Below are 24,399 nucleotides of genomic sequence, written 5' to 3'. Positions count from 1 at the left end.
TCTTTAATGGTATTTCTAAAGAGGGCATTTTCCCCATTTCCATTAAAAGTAAAAGGTTGCTCTCGCACATGTGTGCTAGCTGTCCGAAGACGTCTCCGGGATCATGTGGCCAGCATGACTCAATGGTGAAGGCGCATGGAACGCTGTTCCCTTCCCACCAAAGGTGGTTCCTGTTTTACTATTAGTATTTTTACATGTTTTTGAGCTGCTAGGTTGGCAGAAGCTGGGACAAGTCACAGGAGCTCACTCCATTACGCGGCGCTAGGGATTTGAACCGCCGAGCGGCCGACCTTTCTGATCTACAAGCTCAGCGTCTTAGCCACTGAGCCACCGTGCCCCACACATGTCCCATTTCCGTTACAGATCACATTCCATTCCCCACGCATCCCATTCCATATTCCCAATCCTGAGAGTGAGTAAGGACTTTTTGACGTTGTTGGATCAGAATAGTCGTGGTCTTAAAACTAAATTTAGCAGCATGGCCAGAATCAAGACCACAATCAGAGTTAAGAGCAAACTGTGAATCTCAGTTACAAGCTACCTAAAACTGTACAACACATATCAAAAACCCCGAGACATAAAGCATGCAAAAATTGCCATGGCTGGCTCACGGTCGAAATAATTGTCTGGCTGGAATTCCGACGGCCAACCCAACTCGTGCCGAGAGCAGCTCCTACTCACTCTGTTTGAAAGCATGGTAGACATTCAGCAACGTCAAATGATCTCCGTCTATGTGGGCGAATCTCATCTTGGCCTCGTCTGCGGCTTTCTTGGCTTCCGTGGGGCGAACAAAGCACTGTGGGACTAAACAAGGTTGGTATGGGCCCAACACAAACGCCCATATCGATGAGTCACGCATTCACAGACAGAGGTACAAGGCCTAGCTAGGTCAGTTCACAGAGCATAGGGCAGGGCAGGATGGCCTCCAACTGCATCTTGGGCTGCCTACTACCTTGATTTGGGACATCAACACCTAACCACATCTGCAAGACAAGAGGGGTTTCAAAGCTACAAGAAGGCCTGATTATTTGGACTAGAAGTAGGCATCCGAAACGGAAAACAAAAACGAAAATAAAAATAGAGTCTTCCCTGAAGGCCATCAGCCTGCGGAAAGAGTGGCGTGACCATGGCAAGGAACCAAATGCTGATAGCTCTGCCGTGCGCTGTGGAGACCAAGCATCCCCATGGAAATAATCCATGGGTCTAGAAGAGCAACACACGGGAGGGAGGGGGGGTAAAAGGAGGGCATTCGAGAAAAAGGAGCCCCCTAAAAGCGGTTGGGCAAACATCCCCTCCGCTGGCAAAAGCGTTAAGGCATTGCATCACAGCTCCGTCGCCAGCAGCAAGCATCGCTATCAGCACCGGTGGGCAAAATCCTGGGGGAACCAGAGGGGGCCCCGTGGTGGCCCAGGGCCAGAGTCACAGCGGCCGTGGTGGAAGGTAGACGCTCAACAGCTTTATCAGAGGTCGACCAATGTATTTGTGGACCGAGGCTCCATCTCGTTACACAGAGCCTTCTCTTTTATCTAATCATTTGGAAGATACATGAACCAGACTTTCATTGTTTAGAGTAGGTCAGTATCTCACAAAGCACTTTGTTGAAAACTTTGAAAGTCTGTTGTTGCTTTTAAAATGACTTTTACGTAGGAAAAGCTGGGTCATTTCGGTAGCGATCCTGTAAAATTCCCCATTGGTTTTTATGTAGGTTGCTTAAATACAATTAATCGCCCCGGGTAGAGGAGGGAACAGGCTTTAAAAAAAACCACTCTTCCCTCAAGTGCCTTGAAATTTTGATCTCAATCCGAACCCAAATTCAAGCATTTCCACTGAAGTTTTTGTCTCAAGTGTTAAATCATTTTGCACAGTTTCTAGATTGGCCTTTTAGGAACGCTGGGAAAAGACTGGAAAAAATAAGCACAGAAATGGAAGACTATGAACAACTCTGCCAATATGCCAACAGCAATATTGCAAAAGGTCCACTGCTTATAGCACTTGTTTTCTTTTTTTAAAATTAAGAAGTGGAAGTGTCAAGAGAAACGTTTCTGCGGGAAAAATAAAAACAACCCCATTGACGTCAACATCCAGAAACTGAAAACAGATGAAATTGTGTGGAACTAAGGCTGCCGAAAACCATCAATATTGAAGCACAAAAACTACCTAAGTACACGTATAGTCATGTTTATACTGCAAGTTGAATATTTTGAAGAGCAGTGCTAATCTGTTACTCCCATTTAATGGAAGCTCTTAGTTCTCAGGGGGTTGGAAATGGGATTATTTCAATTTAAGAGAGGTTTGGTCAGCAAATTGCTGCTTCTCCTTCACCCTTTCCCCCCCTTTGTTTAGGCCTCTCTAAGAAGTGTTTCAAGATTGCCCTCTCAAGTCTTCCCACAGTAAAGGTCTCAATTTAATGGATTACTTCTGGGAAGACGGTATCCTGAACCTGTTGTTAGATGGCTCGTATATTCTTTTGGCTCAATCCGATTGTGTTCACTGGTGTGTGTCAGTGGCACTTTCTGGAAACCAGTGGAGAGACAATTGTTCCACAACTAAGTCCAAGGAGACAGTGTCCCCACAATTTTCTTCTCCGCTGTGTATATTGATGCTACATCCTTATTGTCTTGGAAGAACCATAAATTCATCATGCGTACGTATAAACATTTTGCAGTTTTACTGAGAAGGTGGTGTGGTTTTTTTTTAAGTCAAAATACTCACATATGCAATTAGAGGGAATAACACATAGCCACTTCGTTTAAGAATTCAGTTCCTATAAGCAGGATTGCATGAAAAGGCAGGTATCAACCTACCACCACCTCCGCAAATAAGGCGACAATTTACTCAAAGACAATGAGATTCTGCCCTGCCCATCTGCTCTGAGTCTGAAGTGTCAAAATTCGGCAATAAACATTGTAGTTAGTTTTTAGAAGGAAAAAAAAAAAGGAAGAATACCCTACAGTGTGACAGCTTGTCTCACCAAAAAAAACACAACCCTTTATCTTATATTACGCTCTTACCACAAACGTGCATATTTTGAGATATGCCCCCAAAATTATATCCCCTCTGGCACTCCTTAACTGGCAATATCCCCGTTGTTCCACACAAATATTTAAATGATATTGAATTAGTTAAGGAAGCTTTTAAGCACATCATTTCTTTCCTGGCTTTTCCCGGAATCAAACTGGTTTTCTCCAGAAAGGAATAATTAAATTTTATATGTATATAAAATTAACATTCACATGGTCAGGCTCTAGGAAGCATCCGGACACTGCTAGCTAGGAAAATCCATCCCATGATAAGCAAAGTTCAAACCAATTTCCCTCCCTCCCCAATCGTATCGTTTATATATATATATTTATATGCAGTGATAATAATATTAAAAGCTGCCATCTTTCCTTCCAACATTCCCTTTAAACAATGAATGTTTTTTCCAACTTTGTGTAAGCTTGTGAGGATTCTCTGTCGTATCTTTATAAATGCTCTAAGTCGCAAATTTACAGGACCAGAAAACAAACCCAGTTCTTATTGCTATTTGCTCACTTTCATATAACAAGAAACGGGCTTAAGAACTGCAGTTTCTAAAGGAATAAGACGTGTTTTTTCCTACGATATTTTTGCAATCCTTTAAAGGGTGAAAGAAATTTTTTCTGGACGTGAGACGAGTTAGGCTTCCCCTTTTCCACACACAATGACTTCTGGAGCTTCAACGTTGATTTCTTTTTACGGATTTTTTTTTTTTTTTACTCCACTGTGAAGCCTACTACAGAGTACGTCTGATCGGCACAAATCAATTTTTTTTAAAAAAAGACCGTAAAGTAGTCCTGTTGCAGGAATATTACAAGCTTCCCCTAATTGGAGAGCTGGGTTTTGATTGGCATCTCTGTCCCTGCTATTACCTGACAGCATGGCAGTAATAGATAGAATCTCATTAGAACAGTTGTAGTCGCAACTTGCAATAACCATTTTAGCCAGCTGCGGGTCAAGAGGGAACTCCGCCATCATGGAGCCAAGTTCAGTCAAGTCTCCGTCATCGTTTAAGGCGGCTAAGTAATTCAGAAGCTCTAAGGCTCTCATCAAAGTTTCTGGAGCTGCAAAACACATACACACACGGACAAAAACACAAACAGATCGCTGGTCAGCAATGCCAGCCCCGCTCTGTCTAAATGCAAAATGAATTTCATCATTCTTATCACCCATTTCCTCCCACTTATGACTGCATGACTATAGCTTTGTTGCTTTATATCCTTACCATTTATATTGATATTGGTTGTTTCCTGATTGCTTATTTGTACCCTGTGACTATCATTAAGTGTTGTACCTTATGATTCTTGAGGAATATATCTTGTCTTTTTATATACACTGAGAGCATCTGCACCGAAGGCAAATTCCTTGTGTGTCCAATCACACTTAGTCAATGAAGAATTCTATTCTATTCTATAAATTCCTATTCTATTCTTCATACTATTTTCATTCTACTCCTGCTGAATTCCTGCTGTTTTAGCTCTTTGCCTTTGGGCCTACCCCAAACTTTACCCCGTTAAGAGTTTTAATTCCTCCCTAAGGGCAGTGAAGTATGGGGAAATCAAATCATCTCCACAACTACCTGGCTGAGTTTTTGGCATTGGAAGAGAAGAGGTCAATTCTGCAATTCTAAAAGCAAGAAGCTTGGGAGGAAAAAAACATGGCTAATTGTCTATAAAGTTTGGCAATTTAACAGAAAACCATGTCCAAAGACTTGGACAGACACCTTCATTTTATTCATCCCCCCCACCTTCTAGGCATATTTTTCCCATAGTCAGTAAATCTGTTGTAAACCTATGGATTTGTTCAACGTGTTTGAAAATTTACTGCCAAAAAAAATAATAATAATCCCTGTAGTTTTATAACCCTGACCTTAATCAATTTTCCTGGCTACAGATAAAGTAACTGAGCAAAAGATGTTAGAAGCACAACTGGCACCCAGCATTATGACGACAAACCCCGTTTTCCACTCAATATATAATACAGGCTTCTACCAAATCTTTCCTCCCTACAATGGGACCCTCCAGATGCATTTTGACAATCTACCCAGATTCCCCCAAATTTCTAGCCATTACGCTGGGAAAGACTTCTAGGAAAAAATGTAAAATATTATGTGCGTAAGACTTAAAGGTCTTCAGTTATTTTTCCACAGAAAGAGTAATGAGAAAGAGGACTTTCATCAATACAACTTAGCGTATGAAAACTAACCTTTTTTGGATCTAACCTTTTTCCTGCCGTTTCAAATCCCAGGAATTCCATTAAAAAGCAAACCCAACTGGTTTGTAGAAGAGTCCTATGACCCATACTGGTTGATGACCCATTAAAGTTATTTCATATTAAATACCGTATTTTTCAGAGTATAAGACCTAGCTTTTGGGGGGGGGGGGGGGAAACAAGAGAAAAAAATCTGCCTCTGCCTCCCAGCAATTTGCCTCCTTGCAGCAAACAGCCTGTTTCAGTTTCAGTTTAGCCTGATTAGCACAAGGGGAAAAAATCTGCCTCTGCCTCCCAGCAATTTGCCTCCTTGTAGCAAACAGCCTGTTTCAGTTTCAGTTTAGCCTGATTAGCACAAGGGGAAAAAATCTGCCTCTGCCTCCCAGCAATTTGCCTCCTTGTAGCAAACAGCCTGTTTCAGTTTCAGTTTAGCCTGATTAGCACAAGGGGAAAAAATCTGCCTCTGCCTCCCAGCAATTTGCCTCCTTGTAGCAAACAGCCTGTTTCAGTTTCAGTTTAGCCTGATTAGCACAAGGGGAAAAAATCTGCCTCTGCCTCCCAGCAATTTGCCTCCTTGTAGCAAACAGCCTGTTTCAGTTTCAGTTTAGCCTGATTAGCACAAGAAGCTGATTGTCGGCTGGATCGGCCTCCCGAGAATCAGCTGTTTCAGACTGCAGACATTGCCATAGCCTATTGCTGCCTTTGCATGCCCCGTTTTCCGCCCATTCTGGGAGACGGGGATCAGAATGGGGCGTGTGGAGACCAAAACGGGATGCGCAATAGACAATGGCAATCCCTGCAGCCTAAAACAGCTGATAGTCGGGAGGCCAATCCAGCCAACAATCAGCTATTTATGCTAATCGGGCTGTGCTGAAGCTGAAACAGGCTGCTCTCTGTTTGTCGCAAGGAGGCAAACTGTGAGAGGCAGAGGCCAAAGGATGGGGGCCGGCGGGTGGGCGGGGCTACATACGGTGTATACGATGCACCCAAATTTTCATCCTCTTTTAGGGGTGAAAAAGTGCATCTTATACTCCGAAAAATACGGTATATTGCTGTCATTCTTGTAGCACTCGCTCCATGTGTTTAACAAACTTTGCTATCAAAGAGCTCTGCATACAAAGTGTACAGCGGATAAGGTTTTTTTAAAAAAATAATAAAGTGTACCTTTAAAAAAAAAGACTTTTGGCACTGACTGATGGCTTTTACACTACAATGAATTTGCTTATGTTCACATTCAGGGAACACACATTTATTTAACTCATGATACGAAAAGGGGAAAAAATGCATCTTGCTAACACTTAACATTATGTTCCACAAATGTAGATTTAGGGATTCTTAAAAATATACCTGGTGGATCCATAAAATCGAAGTGAACTAAATCATCTATACCAAGTTTCTTCAGCTGCAACACCACAGAACCCAAGTTGGACCTCAGAATCTCAGGATAGGTATTGTCCTGGAAACGAAGATTTTTATATATTTTAGAATTAATTCAGTTTCTGTTCTGGTATTTTTTTGATTAATAGGAAGCTTACTGCTCCATGCGCATGCCCAGGTGCCTGTAAATAGGTCTGTGCATGCGCAGAACATTAAAAAAATTGCCAAAAAAGCATGCTGTGGTAACCGGGGAACCGGTTCGAAGGTGTGGCCAGCCTGGGTCACTGCCGTATCTGCGCCCAGACCAACATTCCGCTATCGGTAGGCCCGATCTGGTAGCAACCCAGTTAACCTAAATAGAATTGTAAAAGCCTGTTTCATGTATAATAGTAGCTATTTCCTAAAAACTGCTACCTTAATGAGTAACAGTAGCAGCCATTTTACTGCAAACGTGTTTATATCTACAAATTGTTCAGCATTATGAAATTTTGAACTAAGAGTGAAAGCAAACCATCGCCATAAAAAAAAAAACCAGGGTGGAAGCAAATAAAAAAAAAATGATACCAGAGAAGCAAATATAGTACATGAATAAGAATATTAAAAGGCAGAATATTAAACCACTCGTTCTTTTATTGGGTCATTGTTGTGGCCAGCCAGCAGATCAGGCAGCAGATTCGGACAGTGAGGAGGTTGGGGAGGAACCTGGGCCAGTCCTGGAGTCTGGGGAAGGCTCTGATGGGGGCTCTGTGCAGGAGGCAGAGAGGGGGCCAGGGCCTTATGCCAGTTCTCAGCTGCCTTCAGAGTCAGACATCAGTGAGGCAGAGGAACAGCTGGAGCCTGTTCCCAGTGTGCGCATGCGCAGAGCTGCCAGAATAAAAGAACAGCTCAGAAATCAGGGTTGACTTGGGAGTAAAGCCACAGGTAGAAGGTGAATGCCCCCTCCCATAGGAAATAAAGGAGGAGCGAAAGGGGCTTTTTCAGGAAATAATTTGTTCGTTCGTTCGTTTCAGGAGTGTGAAGATCTGTCCCTGAATCTCAGAGACTCTGTGCCAAGACTTTCCTTGCACAGAACTTCATTTGGGAAAATATTTATATGGCAGCTTCCCAAGCTAGATGAGGTCTGTGGTCATAAATTCACCTTTGAAAGACCGTTTGCCAGGCCTTGGCTGAAGGTGAATGGGAGGAATTCACATTTGTTTAAGTAAAAGGGGGTTTTGTCGGGACGAGGACTCTGCCTCCTGCTTTTTGGGGAAGCCTCGGTCAGAACAGCCACATTGTTTCCTAGCCAAGAAAATAAATTATGACGGCTACAGATGAAAACGTACAGGTAGTCTTCCACTTATGACCACAATTATGTTGTGACGTGAGGCATTTGTTAAATGAATGTTACCCCATTTTACAACTTCTCAATCACATTTATTAAGTGAATCCGGCTTTCCCCATTGACGTAGCTCGTCAAAAGGGCGCAAAAGGGGATCACATGACCCCGGGACACTGCAACGGTCATAAATATGAGCCAGTGGCCAAGCGCCCAAATGTAAATCATGTGACCATAGGGATGCAGCAACCGTCATTAAGTGCGAAAAATGTTCCCTTTTCTCAGGGCCGCTGTAACTTTGAACTGTCACTAAATGAACTGTTGTAAGTTGAGGGATACCTGTATTTCCACAAACCCAAATCGCTTATGATCCAAAGCTGATGAACTGCCACTTTACGAACCTGCATCTCGGTTTTGTACGCCTTCTCTGTGTATAGCCGGAAACATTTCCCGGGGCGAGTACGACCTGCGCGGCCAGCTCTCTGCTGAGCGGAAGCTTTGCTAATCGCGGTCACCAACAGAGATTCCACCCTGATTCGCGGATTGTAGACCTATTAGGGCAGAAGAGTATAAATAATAAAATGTTCACAGTGAATTATTCCCCCTTAAAGGAGAATATTTGTTGCTCGGGGCTGAAATGAGGGATCCTTGTTGCTCTCTGAACTTGTTTTCTTGCAGACATTTCATGACCCAACTAGGTAACATCGTCAGTGCTAGAACGGAGTGGGGTTTGCCAGGAGGAGGAAGGAGTTTTATATAGGCTTGCAAAGTAAACACTTTGTTCCTTTTGTAGATCCAAATAATGTATTAATCTTCTTTTAACGACCCCATAATCCCTTGCGGGGTGGAGTCTGGGCAACTGAATGGAGCTAGCAGAGTGTTTACTGGCCGGATGCCCTTCCCTGTCGCCAATGCGGAGTTTTGCTCAGCAGATATATTCTCAGTGTGCCCAGAGGGAGAAATATCTGCCTCTACCTAGGATCAAACTCACAGACTCCTGATTGTGGGGAAAGAGCTCCACCTTTGGCCATTACACCCCTCCCCTATGTATCCATTGATCTAGATGTATTATCATTTATTACATTTAGATGTATTATTTAAATGTATCCACTGATCCAGATAATAAATCCATTCATCAGCAATACAAACAGAATGGAAAATTTACATCATCTTGTGGATCAGATGGCAGTTGTAGTATCTCACAGAAGTGAGTGCACCCCCTCACATTTTGTGAATACTTAAGTATATCTTTTCATGTGACAACACTGAAAAAAATGACACTTGTAAAGAAGGGAGCAGACAGCTTGTATAACAGCGTAAATGTGCTGTCCCCTCAAAATAACGCAACACACAGCCATTAAATGTCTAAACTGCTAGCAACAAAAGTGAGTACAGTGCGGGGGGTGTACTCACTTCTGTGATACACTGAATGTATAAATAAATAAAAATCTTTGTTTACCTTTTGTTTCGCAAAGCCAGGATCAATGACGAAAACAACCCCATCTATTGTCAATGACGTCTCGGCAATATTAGTTGATACAACAACCTGTCGAAAAACACAGGAGAGTTTTCTGCATTACACAAAAGTGTTAAAATATTGCTAGCACATAAACATGACTTTGTGGACGTCAGGCACAATTTCCATGCTTAGGATGTCCGTCAGGCGAGGCAGGAAAAAAACAAAACAATGGAGTAACCTAAAAGCAGAATAAAGAGAAATCTTGCAATGTTTTCTCGTACTGGCTAGATATCCCTACACCAGGGGTGTCCAAACTTGGGAACTTTAAGACTTGTGGACTTCAACTCCCAGAATTCCCCAGCCAGCTGGCTGGGGAATTCTGGGAGTTGAAGTCCACAAGTCTTAAAGTTCCCAAGTTTGGACACCCCTGCCCTACACTGATCGGGTCACATTCAAAATACTTCATATTTCCACTTAGAATTCAGGATACTGTGAAATGCCTGCCTATTACTTAGGCCAAATGTCACATGGAAATATGCACTCAAAGGAAGAATGATTAAGGACAGGTAGTCCTTGACGTACGACCACAAGGAGCCCTGAATTTGTGTTGCTAAGTGAGGCATTTCCTAAGCGCGTTTTGCCCCATTTAACCACCGTTCCTGCCACAGTTGCTAAGTGAATCACTGCCATTGTTAAATTAGTGACACCGTCGTTAAGTGAATCATAAATGTGAGTCAATTGCCTAGTGTCTGAGTTTCGATCACGTGACCACGGGGATGCTTGCAATGGTCGAAAGTGCGAAAAACCTCTTTTCTCCTTCTCTTCTCCTCTTCCCTCTCTTCTTACCTTCCTTTTTCGGTGCCATATTTTTTGAAAGGTTTTTTTTTCTTTCTCATACATACATTTCACAAATATACATTTCTCATAGATTAGTGTTATATATTATCCTTTAACATTTATGATTCCGTTCTTCCCCATAAGATATAATAATATACTCGAGATTTGTTTTCCTGCCATCCCATCCATCCATCATATATTACAACAACCCAACTTTATCTTCCCTCTGTTTCTCCTACCCTCCCTTCTCTCCTTTCTTCTTTCCTCCTCTTTCTCTTTTCTTTTCCCCCTTCCTCTCCCCTACTCTCTCTCCTCTTCTCCCCTCTCTCCTACTCTTCCTTCCTCTTCTTTACCCTTTCTTCTTTCCCTCTCCTCTCCTTTCCTCTCCTCTTCCCTCTCTTTTCCCTCCTTCCGTTGTTGTATTTTCATATTTTATTCAATCTGATGTATTTTTGGGATGGCAAACTGGGTTCTATATTTACATCACACTCTTAAATTCCCTCTTCCTCCTTTTATTTTACATTATAATAATTCCACATATAAAATATTTTAAACGTATATTTGTATATTAATACTATTTTATTTTCTTCCTCTTTCCCCTCCTTCCTTTAACAGTGTGTCGTCTGAATAACTTCACCTGTGTTCTTTTATTCATATTCCTTTTCTAACCACTCATAAAATTGCCCCCAAGTCTTGAAGTACACCGATTCCTCCTTATCTTTTATTCTCAGTGTTAACCTATTCATTTCTGCGCAATTTAAATTCTTTTTTTTACTATCTCTCCTTCTGATGGGATTTTATCTGGATTCCAGTTTTGTGCAAACACAAATTTTAGCCGCTATTATAGAAGGTATAATCAAATATGCATCTTCTTTGCTATATTTCTCTGATAAGATGCCCAATAAAAATGACTCTTGGTCTCAATTCTATACATCGATGTAACATTTTCTCTAAGCATGGTGCCATTTTATCTCTGAACGGTCACTAAATGAATCGTCGTGAGTCATGGCTTTGTCTGTTCTTATTCAGCTATAATGGTGTCCAATTTTTTTGAATTATGGATACCATGAAAGTGTTATTTAGAGGGCAGAAAACTACACCGGACAAGAAACGTAACAATGGCTCCTTTGGTTTATGCTTGAAAGCTGTTAAGATTCAATATATCATTTGAATCTTCCTGAAGCTAGGATTGGAGCTGCTGGAGAGAAGGAGGGGGTGAGTCACAAGACAAAGACACTGAGGTGGGGGCCCGCGCGCCTAACGGCGCGCGAATCATATATCTATAAACCAAAATAGCAATAATACATTCTGGATTAGTGTGTTTGAGATTGTGATTTTATTTATTTCAAAATGACTGGCTTAGTTCAATGTAATAGCTGTTTTGCACCTGTCTTTCGCAGTACTCTTTTCAAATTTGGATACTGTCCCCTTTGTAAACAAATTACGAGTCTACATAGGCAGATTACCTATCTAGAATCTGTAATCTGTGCTCTCCAAGCAGAAACTAGGTGTCTACGTCAGCCATTCCACTCTATGGTGAAGCCACACTATCAGCCCCCTCTACCACAAAGATCTTGCAGGAGAAGAGCTGTCTGGACAACTGTGGGATCTGGCAGGTTGAGAGCTGTGAACCATAAACCCAAAGCTTTTGCTGCGACCCAGCAAAACAGATATAGTGCCCTTGCTGACCTTAATGGGGACACTAAAGAGATAGGTCAAGGCAGTTGTGATAATGATGACTCAAATAAGCAGGGGATCGTGGTCCAAAACGAAGAACTTTCTTCGGAAAGGCGAAAAGGGGAACCAGGTATCACACATCAGTCGCAGAAGAAGATCAAGGTATGTAAAAAGAGAAGTCACCTTCTGGTTGGTGATTCAATCGTAAGAGATGTTAATTTAGGAGAGGATACGGAGGTTTTAAAAGAGGTCAGGTGTCTGCCAGGTGCTACTGCCAGCAGAGACAAGAGGCGTATTCTTAAGATAGTCAAGAATGCAAGTAAGGACTGTGACGTTGATGCTATTATACATCTTGGCACTAATGATCTATCCCAGAAAGATGTACTTTCTGTGCAGAATGATTTCCAGAACTTGGGGTATGAACTTAATAGTATAGGTTGTAGGCTTATCTTTTCAGAGGTTTTACCTGTATATAAGGAACAAAAAGGGAAGGGCCAGCGTGTAGCAGAGTTTAATGTTTGGCTAAAGGAGTGGTGTAAAAGGGAAGGCTTTGGTTTTATTAGTCATGAAGCCTGTAGCTGGTCCAATGAAAAACTGTACAAAAGAGATGGGTTGCACCCATCCAAGAAAGGAACTGAGTTACTTGGCATTAAATTCACAGATTTTCTTGATAAACATTTAAACTGAAGAGCGGGGACAGAGAATTAATAGATACAGAACATCTCTGTCCCCAGCAAACTAAAATTCATAGGGTTATAAATGCATGTAACATAGATGTGTGTGTGGGTAAGATTATCACTCCTGCTGTCAAGCAAAACCAAGCATGTAATAGTGATTGTCATACCATGTGCATGAATCACACAAGTGGCAAGAAAATAGGGGCAGTCAGGCATAATACAGGTTATGTAGACAGTAAACACAAGGTCAATCAAAATGGACTCAAATGTCTATATACCAATGCACAGAGCATGAGGAATAAACAGGGAGAATTAGAAATTCAAGTAAAAGAGGGCAGATATGATATTATTGCCATTACAGAAACTTGGTGGGATGAAACTGACAAATGGAACATACAGCTAGAAGGATTTAAATTATTTAAAAGAAATAGACCAAATAAAAGAGGAGGTGGAGTTGCACTATATATAAGAAATAACTATGTCTCTACAGAAATAGAGCACAACAATAATGAGAACTATCTTGAATGCATTTGGGTCAATATTAAAGGTTGTGGGGGAAATGACATTGCCATAGGTCTATACTACAGGCCACCCAACCAAGCAGAGGAAGAAGATGAACTCTTTGCTAGTCAGCTAACTAAGGTATGTAGGAAGCACACCACAATAGTAATGGGAGATTTTAACTACCCTGACATCAACTGGGAAACAAACTCTGCACCAAGTGGAAGATCCAACAGGTTCCTAACAAACCTAGCAGACAACTTTGTTTTCCAAAAAGTAGAGAAGGAAACAAGGGGATCAGCCATACTGGACTTAATTCTCACTAACAGAGAGGAAATGATAGAAGGTGTTGAAGTCATAGGAACCCTGGGGGCAAGTGACCATGCAATATTGGAATTCAACATTATCCAAACACAAGTAGTAGAACAAAGTCAAACTAGAGTCTTGGACTTTAAGAAAGCTAATTTCAATAAACTTAGAGAGAGCTTGGGAAAAATTCCATGGATGAGAATCCTCGAGGGGAAAACAACTCAAGAAGCTTGGGAAATTTTGAAAAATGAGATTAGAAAAGCCCAGTCTAACACAATACCAATGAAGAAGAAAAACAACAGCTCCCAAAATGGCTGCATAAACAACTATCTGACAAACTGAAAGACAAAAAAAGTAAGTATAAAAAGTGGAAGGAGGGGGACATAACTAAGGCAGAATATCAGCAAATAGCCCGAGCCTGTAAAGATGAAGTGAGGAAAGCTAAGGCTCACAATGAAGAAAGGCTTGCCACAAAAGTAAAAATTAACAAAAAAAGCTTCTTCCAACATGTTAAAAACAAGAAAAAAGTTAAGGAAACAATTGGTCCATTGCTAGGAGAAAGTGGCAAGAAGGTGACAAGCAACAGGGAGAAAGCAGAACTATTTAACTCATGTTTTGCATCTGTCTTTACACAAAGGGATAAAACAGTCCAACCTATCAAAAGCAGCACCACAAAATTAGGAACACAAATTGAAATAGGGAAGAAAATGGTAAGTGAGCACCTGTCTACCCTAGATGAGTTCAAATCACCAGGACCGGATGGATTACACCCCAGAGTTCTGAAGGAACTAGCAGACGAGATCTCAGAACCACTGAATTATATCTTTCAGAGATCCTGGAACACCGGGGAACTACCAGAGGACTGGAAAAGAGCTGATGTGGTTCCCATCTTCAAAAAAGGGAAAAAATTAGATCCAGGAAACTACAGACCTATCAGCCTAACCTCAATACCAGGAAAGATTCTGGAAAAAATAATCAAGCAACGAATTTGCGAACACCTAGAAGCAAACAAAGTAATAGCCAAAAGCCAACATGGATTTGTCAAAAACAGATCATGCCAGACTAATCTTATTGCATTCTTTGATAATGTGACAAAATTAGTGGACCAGAGGAATGCCGTTGATATAGTTTACTTGGACTTCAGTAAGGCTTTTGATAAGGTAGACCATAACCTACTACTAGATAAAGTAGAAGAATGTGGGTTAGACAGCATCACCACCAGATGGATTGGTAACTGGCTGACCAACCGCACTCAACGTGTAGTTCTCAATGGAACTGCATCTACATGGAGGGAAGTATGCAGTGGAGTACCCCAAGGCTCTGTTTTAGGCCCAGTACTCTTCAACATCTTCATCAATGATTTGGATGAGGGAATAAATGGGGAACTCATCAAATTTGCAGATGATACCAAGCTGGCAGGAATAGCCAACACTCCAGAAGATAGGCTTAAGATACAGAAGGATCTTGACAAACTTGAACATTGGGCACTATCTAATAAAATGAAATTCAATGGTGAAAAGAGTAAGGTTCTACATTTAGGCAACAAAAACGGAATGCACAGGTACAGTATAGGTGATACCTTACTCAGTAGTAGTAACTGTGAAAGGGATCTTGGAGTCCTAGTGGACAACCATTTAAATATGAGCCAGCAGTGTGCAGCAGCTGCCAAAAAAGCCAACACAGTTCTAGGCTGCATCAACAGAGGGATAGAATCAAGATCACGTGAAGTGTTAATACCACTTTATAATGCCTTGGTAAGGCCACACTTGGAATACTGCATTCAGTTCTGGTCGCCACGATGTAAAAAAGATGTGGAGACTCTAGAAAGAGTGCAGAGAAGAGCAACAAAGATGATTAGGGGACTGGAGACTAAAACATATGAAGAACGGTTGCAGGAACTGGGTATGTTTAGCTTAAGAGAAAGAAGGACTAGGGGAGACATGATAGCATTATTCCAATATCTCAGAGGTTGCCACAAAGAAGAGGGAGTCAAACTATTCTCCAAAGCACCTGAGGGTAGAACAAGAAGCAATGGGTGGAAACTAATCAAGGAGAGAAGCAACTTAGAACTGAGGAGAAATTTCCTGACAGTGAGAACAATTAATCAGTGGAACAGCTTGCCTCCAGAAGTTGTGAATGCCCCAACACTGGAAGTCTTTAAGAAGATGTTGGATAGCTATTTGTCTGAAACGGTATAGGGTTTCCTGCCTAGGCAGGGGGTTGGACTAGAAGACCTCCAAGGTCCCTTCCAACTCTACTATTGTATTGTATTGTATTGTATTGAAGTTTTGATATTAAACTCCCATCAGGATGTTGTCTAACCGCTGTGATGTCTCCTGTCCAAAACTCAGGAGCAGAAATCAAAACAAGGTTTGATGGTTTCACCTAAACAGCCGCCCTTCCATCAGACAGGATTTGGGGCACCTGATACCATGCAGTTTTGGGGGGACTTTAATTGTATTCAATTGTAATGGAGCCGGGGGCTAAGACACTGAGCTTGTCGATCAGAAAGCTCGGCGGTTTGACTAACTAGCGCCGCGTAACGGAGTGAGCTCCCGTGACTTGTCCCAGCTTCTGCCAACCTAGCAGTTGGAAGGCATGTAAAAATGCAAGTAAAAAAATAGGAACCACCTTTGGTGGGAAGGAAACAGCGTTCCGTGAGCCTTCGGCATTGAGTCATGCCGGCCACATCACCACGGAGACGTCTTCAGACAGTGCTGGCTCTTCGGCTTTGAAAGGGAAATGAGCACCGCCCCCTAGAGTTGGGAACGACTAGCACATATGTGCAAGGGGAACCTTTACTTTTACCTAATATTTCATTTTTCTAGTAAAAGGGTGGATGCTAACTTCCTACAATTCTTACAAGGTTCCCAGATTGTATTCAACCTACAGCATAGAAATTCTCGATGTAAATCCTGCGGGGTAAAGGGGGGAAAAGAAGCTATTCCAGGCCAGCTGTACTTTAGGAGTATTTTTAAGGTTGTCCCGTGAGGCCTGCATTTCAATAAACAACCTTGAAATTGCCAGTCAAGCGTGGCTGATGGGAAACCTCTTCTCTGCTAACTTGTCTTCAGGGCGTGACAATATAAAGACTTTTGAAACACCTGGCTTGTAACACACCTGGGCTGCCCCCATGAAGGATGCTGTGCTGGTATGGAATTAAATTCTTCACTCCTCGGAAAACGAGAGAGAGAGAGCACAGCTTCACTTCGGATCTAATCCACCCAATTCCCCATGATGACGGTAAGAGCAACCCACCACTGATCAGGAAGGTGTCAGTTACTTATATTCTGCAAGTCCTTGCTAAGGATCTGCAACCACAAAACAACAGCAACGCGCCCTTCGTGTTTTCCAGAAAAGCACAAGGCACCCAAGGCAACAAAGCGCTCGTCTATTATGACGTTACCAATCTCTAATGTTCGTATGCTGAATCAAACAGCACCAGCGTTTCTAGTTTGAGGGGGGAAATGGGAAACTACCACCAGTTCATAACAGGATAATAATAACTTACTACTGCCCTAGCTTTGTCAACCTCAAATATATGCCCAACCACCCACTGACATAACAGAGGCTTATTTCCCTAGACGCAAAGAGCAATGTCCTCTGTCAGAACACACTGTCATCAGTGTCACACTCCACCGGGCACGCACAGTGGGTTACAGCTAAGGAATAAACCCTGCCCAGAACGTCTAGAGAGAGTCTCAGTCATCCGGGTCATGGCTAAACAGGGACATAGTACAATGCAGGGAGAGGTGTGCAGATCGGTAGGTTGGGGAAACGAAACAACCACTTCACAAACGCACAGCGCAACAACCCATCAGCGGTCCATTTGCATTTGAAAGACGAAGGCCACTTTTCTGAAGACAGCAAAGTCCACATTTTGGACAGAGGATCTCTGGTTTGGAAGAGGGGTCAAAGAGGCCATCTAGGGCAAAAGTGAACAGCCCTCTCTCAACAGAGGGGGAGGGATACGACACCATCTGTCTACCTCCAGTTTACAACACAGTCCTTTCCACAGCTCCAAGAAGGCTCCACACTCATTTGCACCCCTCAGGTGACCCCTGGATATAGATAAACCTCCAAGTGGCCTCAAAATGACTCTAAAAGAATGCAAAGGACCAGCTGTCTGCAAGGGATATCAATCCTTCCATTCTCCAGCCAGAGCTCAAGAAGCTTCTTGGATGAGAAACGAAACATCTTCCAAGAAAAGGAAGAAAATCCAGTTGCCTCTTGCAAAAAAGCACCCTTGGGACATAGATGAAGAAGGAAACAATCTTGCAGTGCATTTTATGCATTTCTATTGCCAAGTCTTTATGGAAGTGCAGTATTAAAATCAGGGGTGCAATAAATAAAGCTTTAGTGAACTTACCTTTCGCCCGATTGCACCGCTGGGCTTTTTGGGAGGTGGGGGCTCAAAAATCCTCTGCTGCTGTTGAGGGGGAAGCGTGGAATATAACGGGATGATCTTAATGTCACCAACCTCGGGGCCCAGGTCGTCGATTTCACGCTTTATCCTCTTGCAGGCTTCATCTATCTCCTACGCAGGGAAGTCCATGAAAACAGTATCAAAAAAATAAAAGGAAATAAATGTTAATTGCTGTACATTTTTTTTTAAAAAAAGCATGATGCTTCAGAGCCTCTTTGTACACCGGTTGAGTCCAAGGGGTTTACTGTTTCCGTATCGGGGAAAGGGCGTTGGGACTTACCTGATACGCCTCTTCTCATAGTGGGGGAGGAGTATCCAGGATGGGGGTTGACCTTGTCCTCTCGTTGATTGGACTGAGTCAGATAAGCTCTTTGGGACACGCCCTGGTCACCAGGCACTGCCCAGTTATCGGCAAAGAACTCTATCCGACTCGCTGTGCCATCCACTCCAGACTCTTATTCTCGTTTCAAGCCTTTATTGGTTTATTCTTTCAACATAAACAGTTTAACAACCAAACATAATGCTTTTGCTACATAACCATGTCAGGGAGGGGCTGGATACTCCTCCCCCACTATGAGAAGAGGTGTATCAGGTAAGTACCAACGCCCTTTCTCAATAGTGAGGGGAGGAGTATCCAGGATGGGACGTACCAAAGCCTACACATCCCTAGGGGGGGTCACACATGAAGAGAGAACATGGCCAACTTTATGCTCCTGGTCTCCCTGTGAACAGCCCGTAACACCCTGCAGCCGAATGAGGCTTCTGCCCAGGCAAAGGAGTCCAACTTGTAGTTCCTCGCGGATGGCGAGGGGGAAGCCCACATGGCTGCCCTACAGATCTCAGTCAATGAGGCCGTTGAAGTGGCCGCGCTTCGCGTGGAGTGTGCCGTAATAGGGCTCGGTGTCTGCAGGCCCTGTGTTTGGTAGGCAGTAGCAATACAGGTTCGCAACCCCTGCCTATGGTGGTGGAAGTCACCTTGTTTCCCAGAGACCCCGGCTGGAAGGAGGCAAACAGGGCTTCGGATTTCTTGTTCGGCCGGGTTCTTCTGAGGTAAATCCCCAGAGCCCTCATTATGTCCAGAGTGTGCCACTTCCTCTCTAACGGGTGAGAAGGGTCTGGACAGAAATTGGGCAAGATCCGTTCCTATGCTCGATGGAAGCAGGAGCACACCTTGGGGATGAAGGAGGGATCCAACCGTAGCACCACTCTGACCCGGTGGAACACGCAGAGATCCTCCCTGGTGGACAGCGCTTGCAGCTCGGATATCCGCGTGGCGGAGGTGATGGCCACCAGGAAGGCCACCTTAAGAGTCAAAAACGTAAGAGAAACCGTTCGTAATGGTTTGAACGGAGCGTCTGCCAGGGCGTCCAATACCTTGTGCAAGTCCCAGGAAGGGTACCTATGTACCGTGGGTGGTTTGAGGTTGGACGCCCCCTTGAGGAATCGCCTGACCATGGGATGGTGAGTCAAGGTCTGGTTCCTGCCGCACAGAAGAACCGATGAGATAGCCGAGACCTGTCTCCTAATTGTGTTGGGAGCTAACCCTCTGTCCAGGCCCGCCTGGAGAAAGTCCAGAACTTGTGGAACAGTGGCCACTATGTAGAGAAGGCACGCCATGTAGCACCATAAATGCGCTCTGTGGAGGGTCTGCGAGCAGCCTGGGTGGTCTGTATAACTCTGGGGGAGAAGAGGTCTTCCCTCAGGATGCTCCGCTCAAGCACCAAACGGTCAACTGGAGCCACTGCGGGTCCGGATGCTCCAGCGACCCCTGGCTGAGGGAGATCCTCTCCTGGGGAATCCTCCAGGGCCTCTCCACTGAAAGTGACTGGAGATCTGCAAACCACAGCCTCCGGATCCAGTGTGGGGCAATCAGCACCACCTCCACCCCTTCCCGAAGGATTTTTTGTATGACCTTGGGAATCAGGGGCAAAGGTGGATAAGCATAGAGGAGTCCCTGGGGCCATGGGCATCAGAGAGTGTCCACCCCCTCCGCCCCCCGTGTCTGGTACCTGGAGAAGAACCCTGGGAGTTGGGCGTTGAGGGGAATGGCGAAATTGTAACAGGGCCAGGCGGACCGCCCTGGGCTCCAACGAGTTTATGTTGTGAGTCAATTCTGCCTGGCTCCATTGTCTTTGCGCCATCTGAGCCTGCAGATGAGCGCCCCACCCGAGCAGGCTGTTGTTACCGTCACCCGGTCTGGGGTCCTGAAGACTTCGCCCTTGGTTATCGCCGGGGACATCCACCAAATCAGTGAGCGGGAGACTTCTGCTGGGAGAAGTACTTTGGTCTGGGAGCAGCTCATGCACCTTCACTGGAAAGGCAAAAGGAACCATTGGAGGTCTCTGGTGTGGAGGCGAGCCCAAGGGATGATGCCAATGGCAGAGAGCATGGTGCCCAGCAGTTTGGTCAGAGTGGCTAAGGACACCCTACGCTCCCTGGCTACCTGAATTCGAACCGGTAACTGCCTCAGGTACGCTGCCAGAGCAGCCATTACCTTGGTGAAAACTCGGGGGGCGGAAGACAACCCCAAAGGCAAGGCCCGGTACTGGAAGTGGTGCCCTAGGTAGAAGAACCTGAGATATTTGCGGTGTTCCTGAGCAATGGGTATGTGCAGGCAGGCCTCTGTGAGGTCTATGGAGGTGAGGAAATCTCCCTGCCTAACCCCCTCCAAGATGGAATGCCGTGAGTGCATCTTAAACCTCCGATAGCGAATGAAACGGTTCAGGCGTTTCAAGTCAAGAATCGCTCTCCAGCCCCCCGAGGCCTTGGGAATGACAAAGAGAATAGAGTAATACCCCTGACCCAGCTGTTCTAGAGGCACTGGTTGGATAGCCCTGATGTCCAAAAGGTGCTGGATGGCCTCCTGCATCAGCAACCTCCAGGTCAAGTTATTTGAGACCGGGCAGATCCGGAAGAAGCTTGGGGGGCTGGAGAGGAACTCGAGTGAAAGGCCATACCTGATGGTGCTCTGTACCCACTTATCGGAGGATAGGTCCCAGCGGTCGGCGAAGTACACCAAGTGCCCCCCAATGGGGGAGTGAGCTAGGTCTAGATCTAGTGTTTGCGGAAGGGGCGCCTCCCCGCCGTCTCCTCCGCCCCCCTCAAAAGGGCCGCTTCTGCTGCCTGCCTCTCTGCTGTCTATCCGGGTATCTCTGCATGGCAGAGAATCCTCCCTGGTACTGCATGGAACCTGAGTACCCCACATCTGACCCCCTGAAGGAATCCTGACCCTGGAAGGAGGACCCGAAGTCTTGTCCCCGGGAATAGGAACGTCTGGGGTATGGAGCCGTCCTGAGGTTGCCCTTCTTCAGAGTGGTGGGAAGCACCTTCCGCTTGTCCTTGTTCTCAACCAGGTAGGGATCAAGAGCCGTTCCAAACAGGGAGTCCCCCGTGAAGGGGGCCGATGCCAGGCGCCACTTGTGGCGTACGTCCGCCTGCCACTGTCGCAGCCACAGCAGCCTACGAGATGCTATGGACGAGGCGATCGCCCTGGAAGCAAACTTGGCTGCGGCCAAGGTGGCGTCCGATGAAAATTGGATGGCTGCCACCAGTTTGTTGATGTCCTGGTACGATCTGACATCAGTTATGGGGATTCGTTGCTGCAGCTCCTGTAGCCACAGCAGAGACGACCGATTGAAGGAGGAGGCGGTGGTGGCTGCTTTCACCGCCCAAGCGGCCGCTTGATGACCCCTTTGCAGGGTGAGGTCCGCCTTCTTGTCCTCCAGTTTCAGAGCATCCTCTGGTTCCCCGGGCATGTTGGTAGGCATATGCAGAGCCGTGACAGGTGCATCGATGGTGGGTTGCGACAGCACCTGAGCCGTGTCCTGATCCACGTTGAAGAAAGCCTTGTCCGTGGATGTGGGCATGGGTCCCGCTGTGGGAGATGCCCATTGACGCTTGACCAGGTCAAGGAAGGCCCTGGGGGTTGGCACCGTGTTGGCCTCGATGGCCTGCTCATCGAAGATGGTCTCTGCTGAGAAGCCCTGGCGTTGAGGCGGTGCTTCTTCTGATCTGTTGCCGAGCTTGGCGGCTGTCTTGGCCTTGAAGAGAAGTGACTTGTACAAGGAGGGCTGGAATAACCCGGAAAAGGTCGGCTTAGGAGGAGGCATGCCTTCGCCTTCAGACAGTTTGTCCTCTCTAATCTCACCCTCCTCGCATTCCAGGTCACTGTCCTCCTGGGATGAGGCCGGGGAACTGGGGGGTCCTCCCCTTGGGTTTCCAGGCCTTCTGGGACCCTAGGAGGGGATGCCACCTGTGGCTGCATCTGTGGCTGTTGGAATGCTGCTGCCATGCAATGCTGGAAGGCACGCATCATCATGTCCTGAAAGTTGCTGGCTGGTGCCCAGGCCCACCTGTGCACGGGGAAACTCCAGAGGTGGTAGTCGCGTGGGCGGGGCTGTCCCCAATGATGCGGTGGGTGGGTGGGTGGGATTGCCACCCCTGAGCAGAGCCCCAAAGGCCTGAGGTGTCAATAGGGATCCTTACTTGCAAAGCTGGGTCCTCCTCTGTGGCCCCGCTGGGTGAGGAAATCCCTGGAGCCTTCCCCTCTGTTCCCGCGACTGGGGTAATCTTTTGGCTGCCTGCCTTTTTGCAGATCCGCTCCAAGGCCTTCGCTTTTCAAACTTTGAAGAGGGTTTGGAAGGCTTGGGGCCATCCTCTGCCTCTAACTCTGCCCTGGGGGAAATGTGCTTCCTCTTGGCCTTAGCCTTTGCGCCTCCCCCTTCTGGGCAGCCTCTGGGGTGGCTACTGACCTGGATGGTTGCTCCTCTGACCCTCCAGTAGGACTGCTGGCCGTAGATGTGGCTACCCAGGTCCTGCCAACTTCCTCGGAGCTGCTGGGTGCCGCCATCTTGGGTCACATGGTTCCTCCCGGCTTCAAAATGGTGCCGTGCGCCAAAAACAAAGAGTGGTGCCTTTAAAAAGGGTTTCCCAAGCGGCTTGTGCTCCAAGGAGCTGCCCTGCACCCTTGCCGTCGGTTTTCCTTGACTTCTGCCGCTGCGGCTGGGCTCTCGCTCCTGGCCTCTCCATTGAGTCGGACCACGTGGAAGCGTCGCGGGCGCTCCGCGGCGCTTGGAGAAGCAGCGGTTCACCACTCGACCCCTGAGGGGAGCAGCAGAGCGCTCCAGTGCCGGTATAGCCTCCGCGGCAAGGCTTGCCTTGGTAAGGCTCGTGCCTTTAGTTTTCTTGCTTGCCCGGCAGAAGTCCTCACTGAGTGAACTTGGTCTCACTCAGTGGCCTGGGCAGCGTGCCGCCCCTGAGGGCTTGTGGCAATCCTTTCAGCCCACCAGGGAGTTAGTCCAGTCCGGAGGAGGCTGTGAACGTTGCTGCAGGGAGGCAAATTCCGTATTTCAGAGTATTTTTCCAAGTTTTCAGGAGATCCAGAATGGCAAACCATCCAGTTGAGGGACTGAGTCGATAACTGGGCAGTGCCTGGTGACCAGGGCGTGTCCCAAAGAGCTTATCTGACTCAGTCCAATCAACGAGAGAACAAGGTCAACCCCCATCCTGGATACTCCTCCCCTCACTATGGAGAAGGTAACCGCCTTATTTGTATTCAATGCCCTTTTTTCTTTTCGTCATATTCCCTAATTAATTCTCTACAAATTGTACTAAAATTGAAATCTCTCACCCAGGAATATTAAACTGCACTCGTGACCTTTTCCTCTTTCACAATCTGAAGGAAATTAATGTGCACAATGTTTTAAATAAGCCAATTAAGCTTTAATGTCACGTACCACTAATGCAATTAGAGGGGGAATTTGCTTTTATTGTATCTAATGAGAACATGCACCTTCACAGTATACACAGAGTGGCTCCAAAAAGAAGGCCCCTCCCTCTCTAAATCAAGAGGACACACAGCCCCCCCCTTTGGAGTTTCACAGGAAAACTCGATGCCTCTTCCCAAGTGAAGCGCTCCCAGTAATCTGACTCTCAAAACATTTGCCACTTAAAGTCCTCTTAAGGAACCCAAGAAACAATTATGACAAGTTTTCCCTATTAACAAGAGTTCTTGTACTATTTCCAAATAATCCTCATTCAATGGATGAATTAGCCGAATGGCAGAAGAAAAGATCTATATTAGACAGAAATAAAGGTAAGGAGTCAGAGGGAAGGACTATGAAGCATTCCCTATACAGAATTGTCTTGAAAGTTACGACAATACGGAGGGAGCGAGGAAAGAGGGGAGGAAGGAAGGGAGGAAAGAGAGAAGGGAGGAAGGGAGGAAGGAGTGGAGGGAGAGAGGAAAACTGCTGATGAAACACCGAGTTGTAACTTCACACTAGCCGCCAAAGCAACTCGAGCAGAGTCACTTGGCTCTTCCAGCTGCTTAGCAACCCTGATGGACTTGAGAGATGTGTTTCCTCTGGGAACACCTGAAGTCACCTGAAGGCTCCGTTCCCTCCGGAGAATGGAAGGCAGCTATTTTGCTTGCCTCTATTTTCCTCGCTCTGTCTGGCGTTGTACTTTCCACCCGGTGTGCCAGCGGCGGAAAGCAACACCCGCAAACCTACAAGCATATATTTGAAATTGTACAGGTGCTCTTAGGTCAGCCTAGCCTCAAGGTGTTCCATGCCCTCCAAGCATGCCC

General features: G+C 45.6%; 1 protein-coding gene across 1 annotated transcript in view; it reads right to left on the bottom strand.

Moving 5' to 3' along the window:
- DHX15 (DEAH-box helicase 15) overlaps positions 1-24,399 on the bottom strand; it is a 46,339-nt gene that overhangs the window by 6,345 nt on the left and 15,595 nt on the right. Inside the window, exons 6-11 of the mRNA XM_081958968.1 lie at positions 17,754-17,921; positions 9,384-9,470; positions 8,326-8,475; positions 6,577-6,685; positions 3,891-4,082; positions 682-804 (exon numbers count right to left, since the gene is read on the bottom strand). Of these exons, the coding sequence (XP_081815094.1) occupies positions 682-804; positions 3,891-4,082; positions 6,577-6,685; positions 8,326-8,475; positions 9,384-9,470; positions 17,754-17,921 (829 nt within the window). The remainder of the gene's footprint in view (positions 1-681; positions 805-3,890; positions 4,083-6,576; positions 6,686-8,325; positions 8,476-9,383; positions 9,471-17,753; positions 17,922-24,399) is intronic.

The sequence above is a fragment of the Natrix helvetica genome (genome assembly GCF_964273705.1).
Source record: "Natrix helvetica genome assembly, chromosome: 7".
NCBI lineage: Eukaryota > Metazoa > Chordata > Lepidosauria > Squamata > Natricidae > Natrix > Natrix helvetica.
This window is presented reverse-complemented; position numbering and strand designations above follow the sequence as displayed.